The sequence below is a fragment of the Octodon degus genome, unplaced genomic scaffold (assembly GCF_000260255.1).
Source record: "Octodon degus isolate 3935 unplaced genomic scaffold, OctDeg1.0 scaffold00037, whole genome shotgun sequence".
Lineage (NCBI taxonomy): Eukaryota > Metazoa > Chordata > Mammalia > Rodentia > Octodontidae > Octodon > Octodon degus.
Genome location: NW_004524613.1, coordinates 2,682,756 through 2,693,765, shown reverse-complemented (window position 1 = coordinate 2,693,765; position 11,010 = coordinate 2,682,756). Strand labels below are relative to the sequence as shown.

The 11,010-nt window shown below is 40.3% G+C and overlaps 1 protein-coding gene and 1 pseudogene across 2 annotated transcripts in view; one reads left to right on the top strand and one right to left on the bottom strand.

The window, feature by feature from the left end:
• Tm9sf4 (transmembrane 9 superfamily member 4) overlaps positions 1-11,010 on the bottom strand; it is a 53,476-nt gene that overhangs the window by 26,722 nt on the left and 15,744 nt on the right. For both annotated transcript variants that reach the window (XM_004630796.3, XM_023714810.1), the window contains exon 2: positions 1,574-1,687. In XM_004630796.3, coding sequence (XP_004630853.1) covers positions 1,574-1,687 — 114 coding nt within the window. The remainder of the gene's footprint in view (positions 1-1,573; positions 1,688-11,010) is intronic.
• LOC101579269 lies at positions 10,507-10,902 on the top strand (annotated as a pseudogene).

Below are 11,010 nucleotides of genomic sequence, written 5' to 3'. Positions count from 1 at the left end.
AAAAAAAAAAAAAAGAAATGCATGGTGGTACACCCCTATAAATCCAACTCCTTGGGAAGCTAAGACAGGAGGATCATCAATTTAATGAGACCTTATCTCAAAATAAAAAAGTAAAATGTGCTGGAGATGCAGCTCAGTGGCAAAGTGCTCGCCTAGATGTGTGAAGCCCTGGGTTCAATCCCTAGTAGCAAGTAAGCAAACAAACAAACCTAAAAGTATTTCCTACTAGAAGCTAAAATTTAAGCTTCATGAGAGCAAGGGTCACCTGTACAAACTCTGTGACTTGGCACGATACAGTGTAGGTGCTCATTAAATATCTGCTAAATGAGAAGAACAAAAACCAGTACAACTTATACAACAAGAAACCATCAACTCAGTGGCACAGTGCCTGCCTGGCAAGCATGAGTCCCTGAGACTGGTTCCTAGTTACCCTCCACCATCCCCCACTCCCCGGAAAAAAAAAAAAAAGCCTCTTGTTTTAGAATTAGGACTTCTTTAGATTTTAGAAAGGCAACATAACACACATATCACAGGTTTTGTAACATCCCCAGGAAGGTCTGGAGCACTTCCTCACATTGCATAATTTTGTAGAGAAATGCAAAAATAATCATGCTAATTAGGATAAATGAAACAAACAAATAGCTTCATGATGGTAAATGGCAGCTCCTGCCTCCAGTGGGCTTAGAAAAGCCTTGACTTTCAGATCTTTTGGGGATGGCAGGTTGAGGCATGTCATGAATTCTTTTGTACAACAATTTTGTGTTTCTTAGCATTCTCTCCCTGGACAATCAGGAAAAATACACATTATAAAAAGAACAATTCCATCTTTATGCTCTTTCTCTGCACCTAAGGCGTCCACTCACACACCCTCAGTTTGGGAGGAGTGGAGACCAGATGCCCACCACTGCTTTGCTTGAGAGGCTTTGGCAGAGTCGACAAGTGGAGAAAGGGTAGAAAGAAGGCTTGGGATTAAACCGTTTTTTTCCTCTTCATGTGACCCTGGGCAAGCTGGTTCACTTCCCTGGGCCTCAGTTTCTTTATCTGTAAAATGTACAAAGATCTATGGAACTAATAGTTTGCCTTCAGAGGATTCTTGTGGGGGCTAGGTCAGGCCTAATGCTTGGCATGTAAACAACCCTGAGTAAACTTTCCTTTAATGAACATTCCTGTAAGTTACAAGTCTGCTTGCCAAGAAAGAGAGATGTTTACATTATATGAACCATATGAGCTGATGCTATAAGTTACACAGAGAAAGCTGGTAAAAGGAGAAAAGCACAGATGAAGAGGGAGGCAGAAAACCAGAGGAGGCAAGCTGAGGGAAACAGAATTGTAGGAACAGATAGAGATAGACATATATCTGAAAGAGACAGACAGACACTGCAGGAGCCACCAGCACAACAGAAACAAAGAGTGCCTGGAATGCAGGCTCTTGAGTGCACTCCTAGTAGCCACGAAGCATGCAGTGGGCCCTCCTGTTCCCTGGGTAACTGGAATTGGTATGTGTCCTCTGCAACCACAGGACAGAAACCAACAGCTCAGCACAGAGGCCCCAATGATCCAATACTGCACTTACCTTGATTTCTACAGGGTCGTTCTGGTGGAAGTTGATTGGAGCAACCCCTGGGACATAGAAGGCGCTTGTTTGACACATGAGAGAAAGAAGTAGTAGAGACCATGGCAGCCAAATCTGCTTAGAAGAGAGACCGGGAAAGAAATGAATTTCTCAGAGATAATTAAATCATACTACCTTCATGTCTGTTTCTGATCCAGCATCACCTCCCATTCTGGGAAGCATGAGGCCTTTATAATAATGTTGCTTTCCAAATGCTCCCAACAGCCAGATATATTGGCAAACACCTGAGTCCCAGTTCCTTGGGAAGCTAAAGCAGGATTGTTTGAGCCTGAGACTCTGAGGCTAACCTGTGCAATTTAGTAAGACTTTATCTCTTAAAAGCAAACAGAAGATCTAAGAAAATTTAAACTTGGATGTTTGGCAGTTTCATCTCAAAAATAATGACATAAGTAGTCAGGAAAACAAATTCATGCCCCCAAGAGCATTGTAACGCAATGACTGCACATTTCCAGAAATGGGCACAAAATGGGTCAACTCCTGTGCAAAATGGAAGACTGTCACATGGGACCCACACATCCCAACTTCTGAAGCATGGTTTTTTTTAACCAAACTCATAGTATATTACTCCCCATTACCACTTACAGGACGTAAATCTCCACCATATTCTGTGCATTCCTACTCTCTCAATAACAACAGGCTCACTCTGTCAGGAAGCTCCAGTGTTACTAACTTGCTTTTCTACTGGCCTTCTCAAAAACAGCACTGGCCTCATCACCTCCTTCTGTCTTCCTCACTCAGTTCCAGCCACACAGCCTGACAACCTCGGGCCTTCATCTTCACTTTATTTCTGAGGAATGCCACAGATACCTGTATGGCTCACTTACTTCCTATTTGCCCCAGGCCCCTCCACACGTCACTTCCTCGGAGAAGTCTCCACTGGCCATCCCAGCTGAAACAGCCTCAGGGCCCACTTACCTTCTTTCCCAGGCCCTCACTCTACACTTTGTATCCATGTTGGGTCTTATCTGCTCCACAAATATGATGTGGATAGACATGTTTCAGTGTGTATTACACATCCTCTCCCCTTGAATGTAACCCTCGAGAGAGCAGGGACTGTGTCTCCAGAGCCAGGAGAGAGCCTAGCCCAGAGGTACTCTCATTAGCTGCATGCTGAAGAGGCACCCGGGAACACAAGGCAAGCAAGCCCAACCTAAGACCTCAAGAAATTCACCCACCAGCACATCTCTCTCCCTTTTTCACTCATTCAAGAGACAAGAAGAGCTGCTGGGCTGTCTTCCCTCCTCCTGGTCTAAAGAAGGAACTTACATCGTGAATCACCAACTTACCACATTTTTGCACCACCTCCTGTCTCTACCCTCTACTGCTTGCTGCCCTATTTGCAGATGCTTACTGCCTCGATGCATCAAGTTAGCCTTATACCACTAAGGAGATGGTTTAAGCCAGGGAGATGGCTCAGTAAAATAAACACTTGCCCAGCAAGCACAGGGGCCTGAGTTTAATCCCTGGTTCCGCAGGCGGAAAAAAAAAAAAAAGTTAGCCTTAAACCGTAAGGTATACACATTCAGATGGTTTTGAAACAGTATGGGCAACCAGTCACTGAGGGGACCTGCCAAAAATTACTTGCACTTGCATCTGCACCCAGACTACAAATTGGGGGCGAGGGGGAAGGCTGTTAAAAAAAAGTCTCTGTGTTAGAGATAAATGGGTGCTGGGGACTGACTTCAGGACTCTGTGACACTATGTAAGCACTCCACCACTGAGCACATCCTTAGTCCTAATTCTGAAATACAGTTTCAATAAATTATCCACACTGGGCTCAGACATATAACCCCCCTGCCTCAGGCTCCTGAGTAGTTGGGATTATGCAAATGCCACCATGCCTGGCTAAAAGGTTTAACATTCTATTGAGGTAAACACATTTGTAATACCAGCACTGTGGGAGGCTGAGGCAGGAGGACTGCAATTTTGAGCCCAGCCTGGGCATTTTAGCAAAACCCTGTACCAAAAATAAAAAAGGGCTAGGGATGTAGCATAGTGTAAAGGCTCTGGGTTCAGTCACCAGTATTAAAAAAACACATAACAAATTTAAGGTTTTAGCTGGGCTCAGTGGTATATACATATATACACTACCTGAAGCTGAGGCAGAAGGATCACTTGAGCCCAGCAGTTCAAGGCTAACCTGGGCAATATATCAAGACTTGTCCCATCTAAAAATATAAATAAATAAATGAATGAATGAATAAATAAATGTAAAATTCTGAGTTCTGTGTACTTTTTGTAAATTAAGAGCATGTATAGCAATTAACCACTAAGAAGAATATATGCAGTGTATTATTTGTTGAAATTGTACTTCCGATTTGATTTGAAACTGTCTCATTGCTGTTTATCAATAAAACTTTGAAAAAAAAAAGAGCAATATACTCAGTGTTTTCCTTCTGACTTGTAAATATTTATAAGCATCTACCAGCTTGTGTTAATTAAAAAATAGAACAGCTACAAATGGCTAAGATAGGTGTATTATATTTGATAATCAAGAGGCAAGGAGAAGTAAGAGAACAAGAAAATATTTAAAAGAAACAAGACTAAGCCAACTGTGGTGGCATACACCTGAAATTCTAGCACTTTGGGAGGCTAAGGCAGGAAGATCTCAAGTTTAAGCCTACTCTGGGCAATTTGCAGGACCCAGTTTCAGATATGGGTGGTGGTGGTAGTGGCTAAGCAGTTTGGCTGAAAGGCCCTGGTACCACACACGGGGACTAAAAGGCAGAAAATATTATCTGAGTCCACAGAGGAAAAGTTTTTTTCCCTTGTCCTTTAAAAAAAAAAAATCATTTATTTAAAAAATAAATTTAGATTTACAGAAGATACTACAGTGGCTTCCCATATGCTCTTCACTTGGTTTCTCCTAAAGTTAACATCTTCTGTACCATGGGCAAGTAAGGTTTTAAAATAAAATAACAAGCCCACATATTTTTTTTTTTTTGAAAAAGTAAAACCTGTACAGTGAATAATTTATTTATTTTTTTGGCGTAACTGGGGATTGAACTCAGGCCCTTGCCCTTGCCAGGCAAGTGCTTATTCTACTAAGCCATCTCCTCAGCCCCTATACAGTGAATAATTTAAACAGTACAAACAGGTATATACTCAGAGAAATAAACATTCCTCACACTAGTTCCCAAGGAACAACTGTTACCACCAATTCCTTGAAATTTCTCCAGAGAAATCCTGTGTATGCACAAAGGAAAGGGTTTCCCTGTTCTGACTTGTCATAAATCAACAAACAGATCTGTATTCTTTTAGAACAGTAAGAAACTTTACTAGCTGTGAGCTGGTTACAATGTCTGAGTTCCTCTCCATCAGAGGATTTCCTCCACTTGATCAGCCATGTGAAGATCCAAGCCCTTCATCTTAGAATCCATAGTTAAAAAAAAAAAAAAAAAAGAATCCATAGTAAACACGTATTTATCAACTGTTGGAATGTGCTTCATTTAAGAAATAAGCACCCTCTTTATTCCTCTATTTTCTTTCTTTTTTTGCGGTACCAAGGATCGAACTCAGGACCTTGCACTTGCCAGGCAGTGCTTATGCCACTGAGCTATCTCCCCAGCCCACTCTATTTTTTTTTCTATAATTGAATTCCAGTTAACTAAATTTTAAGGATGACAAATTCTGCATTACAGGCACATACTATCATGTTTAGGGGAAAAAAAAAACCTTGAATTTTTAAGTATATAGAAAATAGACAATCTTTATACAAAGATACTATCAACCAACTACCACCCTTTTGCAATTTATGTACTTGGTATAGTTTCTAACTATGCACAGCTCGGACTGTTACAGGTGCAGGGCTGGGGAGATGGCTCAGTAGAATAAGCACTTGACTGGCAAGCATAAGGTCCTGAGTTCAATCCCCAGTACTGCCAAAAAAAAAAAAGAATTACAACTTGATTATTGCTATTTGTTTCTCACTAAAATTATGGGGAAAAAAAGATAAAGGCACTACAATAAATGAAAAGAAAAAAATTAAGAGCAGACATAATTGAAATAAATAGGAAGTCAATAAGGGAAATTATCTGTTCATATTTTAAAAAATTGATCACATTCTGAAAAGGCATATAGAGAAAAGGAGAAGCACAAAGAAGTGGATTTTAAGAATGAAAATGTTGTAACTAAAACTACATTACATTTTCTAAAGAGAAATTGGAAAAATCTGGAAATATTTACACAAATAAAAATGTAAAGTGACTTTATATGAAATATTACTACAAAATCAATGGACTAATACATAAAAATCTTTTTTTTTTTTTTTTTTTTTTTGGTAGAACTGGGGATTGAACTCAGGCCCTTGCACTTGCTTATTCTACTGATCCATCTCCCTAGCCCCAACACAGAAATCTTAAGGAGAAATAGAAAACTACAAATTAAAACTCTTTGTCTCAAGGAAAAACAAAAACAAAAAACAAGTGTGTGTCACCACAACGTTTTGGTGTACGGCTCTGCTGGCCAAGTGTGGCCAGTACAGCATGCGATACTGGGGATTGAACCCGGGTCCTTGCCAGGCAGGCACATAGACCACTGAGCTATCTCCCTGGCCCTATGAACTTTTATTCTTAGAGGATCAAGACAAAGAGAAAACAAACAAAAAAACAAAAAAACGCAAACAAACAAACAAAAAAGGCAAAGGATATCTCTAATATGCTAAAATCTTTAAATGTTTAGGTTGGCAAACAATTCAAGTTCAGCTTAGAACTCATAATTATTTCCATGTGCTGCTACCAGTTTTGATATTAAAATGGCATTGTGTGGTATTGTCATATGGTAAGAAGAGTTAGAAACTGGGACTTTTCAGGGGCAACATGGTAGGCCCCCCAAAAGTACATTCTCTTAGATCCTGTACTTCTAGTCAGTTACAAAGGATATGGGAAGTACGCCAGAATGTACACAAAAGGGTGTTCACCAAAGCATTATTCAAATGGCTTGAATGATGGGGTTTCCTATTTTGTATACCATATCTGTATTCTGCTTTTTTATATAGAATTACACAGAATTTACACCACTTAAGGAAAATAAAGAGAAAGAAACACAGCTCTACATACGTGGGCTTGGGTAAACTGGCTTGGCACGGAAAAATGTCCCGCTACCCCAAGATGACTTAGCCACAGCACCCTGCACCTTTTCTTTCTCTCTTCATCTCCTTCTCCCTCTCTCTTAAGCTTGCCAGGCAGGCACTTATGCCACTAAGCTATCTCCCCAGCCCTTCACCTTTTCCTTGTAAGCCTTCAAGGAAACTCAAAAGTTGCTCCTCCTCTTAGCTCTCAGTTCTGCCCCTCAGTCTTACCTGATTCGAGTCCTATCTATGCATGGATGTCCAGGTGAAATTTTTCTCTCTTTAAGAAAACTCAGTTTTCCACAAGATGAATTATTCTTTTCTTTCTTTCCTTTTCAGGGTATTCTATAAATATTTCTATGATACTGGAGGCAAGAAAATGGAAATATTTCCTAATGATCACATGTCTTCTCACACCTATAAATGTTCAAAGACCACTGCTTAAATTGTTTGAGAAAAAATATGAGTTCTTACTACAGTACTTTTTTCATGCTGTTATGGCCATTTAAGTTACTGGCTTTTTCTCCACATGCACAGAATATTTGTCTAGCTTGTTGATGGGGGTGCGTAATATACTGACTAAAAAAGCACCAACCAACTTATGATGTACAACCCCCCCCCAAAAGAAACCATTCATTCACATGCAAATTTAATACTAAGGCTCTTTCTTTCCTGTAATTCTTCGAGAATTTAAGAAATTCTCAGATTGAAGGAATTCTCAATAACTCCTAACTTTTCATTTGTCAAAGGACCTAGACTGAGATCCCTGAGAACGACTTCATCCCTACACATTGACTGTATGTCTAGGACAGTAGCTCTCTGCCCTGATGCCTTAAGAGTATCCTGGGAGCTTTAAAAACTACCAATGCTAAGGACTTTATCTTATATTATTCATCATCCTGACCAATTCTTTGGTGAATACCCTTTTGTGTACATTCTGGTGTACTTCCCTTATCTTTTGTTAACTGTCTAGAAGTGCAGGATCTAAGAGAATGCACTTTTGGGGCACCCACCAGGCTGCCCCCCAAAAGTATCTCAGTTTCTAACCCTTCCAGCCATTTGAAAATACACAAGGCCATTTTATTTATTTATTTATTTATTTATTTATTTATTTTAGGGAAGGGTCTACAGGATGTTCAGGGTCTCACTACTAGATTGGACTCATAGTAGTCCACCTGTTTACAGCTTCCCAAGAGCTGGGATTACAGGTGCACGCCACCACGCCCAGTTTCAATGTGGTCTCAGCAGGCCCTGGGGATGGGGCTGGCACGGCAGGCCCAGGGATCGAACCCCCCAGCCCCTGCACCTGTTTGCAGGTGCTTTAATTCACTGAACTATTTGGCTGACCCTTATTTTTATTTATTTTAGTGTATTTGGTACAGGGTCTACAGGGTCTCACTACACAGATCGGACTCATAGTGATTCTCTTGTTTTCATCCTCCCCAGCGCTGGGACTACAGATGTGCACCACCATGCCCAGGCTCAATAGCAGTCTCAGCATGCCCCAGGGGAGGGGCTGGCATGGCACGCCAGGGGTCAAATCCCAGTCCCTTCCTAAGCAGGAGCTTTAGTCCACTGAGCTAGCTATCTGGCCAGCCCTTTCACAATACCATTTTAATATCTTGCTTTTAATTCTGACCAATAAAAGTCAGAATTCCTGAGAAAAAGGGCCCTGGATTCAGTATTTTTAGAGGATTTCTAGGTCCTTATTACTCAAAGTGAGATCTGCGGAGTGTGGCAATCACCATTTTTTGGAAGCTTGTAAGAAAGAGAGAACGTCAGACCCTGCCCTAAAACCAGTAAATTAAGAGTTTAATTTCAGAAAGCTGCCCAAATTAAGTTTAACTATTTTTTCAGATGAACCTAAAGCTAAATCAAGAACCACTACTCAGGGTAAAGTCCATCCTAAATGATACAGGCCCACTGGGAGGGAGGTGGTACTGCATCTCTAATTTCTCTTTGACCAGGTTTTAAAATTATATTTGGACAACAGGTGGGCAGCTGTCACGTAATGAGGAAAGCTCTAAGTTTGGGGCCCCAAAATATGGACAGGAAATTGAACCCTACTCCTCAGTTATGCATCTTTGCGCCATCAATTTTTCTGGGTCTTTGGAACCCATTTATTAGGATGGCTTCACATAGAAGCTGGGCTTTAAAAAAAGATGAATTTGGAAACACTTCTCCACCAGTAAGCCACTATTCCTATATAGAGAGCATATGACCATTGTTTCTTGCTAACCTAAAGCGTGTGTTCTAAACTTCCTCTCCTAAGAAGCCTGACATCAAACCTTTTAGGTTTATCTGATAAGTGATTTGAAGCCAGGGCAGAAGATTACAATCTCTTCTGGTTATCAAGTCAATTAAATCTAAGAAGTTACTTCAGTACTATCTTTCGAAACAGAATCTTCCATACTTAGCTGAAAGACACTGCCCTAGGGAACTCAAGGGCTCCCCGAGAGCTCAAGTTGCACAGGAATAAAAAACAAATCCTGAAAGACTCCATTACATTTTTGTTTCAAAGCTTCAAACCAATGGAGCAAGTCCATACATAGTGAGCAAACAAAAAGTCAGCAAGGAGGTTAATACCCTATCGGGAAGGCAATACCAAAAAAAAAAAAAAAAAAAGGCCTCCAAGTTACTGCATACCTGGTAAGTTCATGGCACTGTGGCAAACATGGTAACTTCCTTCGTTTTATTTAGTCCTGCTTTGTAAGCACCATACACACACTAATGAGTACCTACTGATTTTGTCACCATTTTGCAGATGATTGCCAATTAACCTAAAATCCAGGGATTAAGTCACCTAAGGTCTTCCAGTCAGAGTGTGGAGAAACACATATACTCTTCTGAGGCAGGTGAGTTGAATTATAAGATGATAAGAATGTAATGATGCTGATAACAAAGGCGGCTAACATATTTGATGGCGATTATGCACTAGGCACAGTTCTAGGTTCTATTCATGTAGAATTGCAATCTTCACAACAATTCTATGAGGTACTGAGTCTTAACTATTGTCATTTTATAGATGAAACTGAGACTTAGGCAACTAATATTTGGTGAGACAAGCTTTGTACTCAGGCAGTCTGAGGCCAAAGCCAATGTTCTAATGAGTACAGAAATTAGTCACCAACTCTTCAAAACCACCTATTATGCATCAGGCCCTACTAGGTGTCAACTGTGTGCCTAAGTCACCCGGAAACCTTGTTAAAAATGCAGAATCTGATTCAGTGGGTTTGGGGTGGGGCCTGAGATTGTACATTTTTAATACATTTGGAAACAGTAACATTTCTTTTTGTTTCTTGGCTGGTTTTTTTTAAGACAGGGTCTGATTAAGTGGTTCAGGATGGCAAAATACTGTGTAGCCCAGGCTGGCCTCAAACTCACAGCAATTCACCTGCTTCAGCCTCTTGAATGTTGGGATAACAGGTTTGTGCCACCACACCTGGCAAAGACAATATTTTTTGATATACAGATATTTTTTAAAATCTTATGCAAAAAAAAATCATATGCAATGCATTAACCATTGCTACTCTCTTTTGATCGTGCTTTGAAATTTTATTATTTTCTCTTTAAAATAAAAATTAAAAAAATAATCTGTCCCTGGCTCTAAAAAAAAAGAATAAATCTGACTTAAAAAATAATCTGAAAAAAAAAAGGGGGGGGGCAGGGAGATGGCTCAGTGGAATAAGTGCTTCCCTGGCAAGTGCAAGGTTCTGAGTTCAATCCTCAGTTCCGCAAAAAAAAAAAAAAAAAAAAAAAAAAAAATCTGGATGGAAAGTTTTCTAAGAATAACACAAAATCTAAGATGGCAGCCACCATGAAGAAGGCAGCCGCAGAAGACGTCAATGTCACTTTTGAAGATCAACAAAAGATAAATAAATTTGCATGGGATACGAGCAGAATCACAGAGCCAAAGGAAGAAATAGAACTAAAAAAGAAGTAGTTCCAGAATTTAGAGGATGCGTGTGACGACGTCATGCTCGCAGATGGTGACTGCTTAATGATACTTATCAGATCAGCGAGGTGTTCATTAGCCATTCAGAAGAAACGGGAAATACTAGAAGCAAAGAAAAATTTGCAAGAAGAAATCGACGCCTTAGAATCCAGAGTAGAATCAATTCAGTGGGTGTTAGCACATTTGAAAGTTCAATTATATGCAAAATTTGGCAGCAACATAAACCTTGAAGCTGATGAAAGTTAAAACATTTTAGGGGGCCTGGCCCTAGCTCAGTCCTTTAAGTGGCTGCTTCCACAAAGCTGTCAGCCTCAGGTTCCTGGAGTTCGAACCTCACAACTCTCCCGCTGGCCA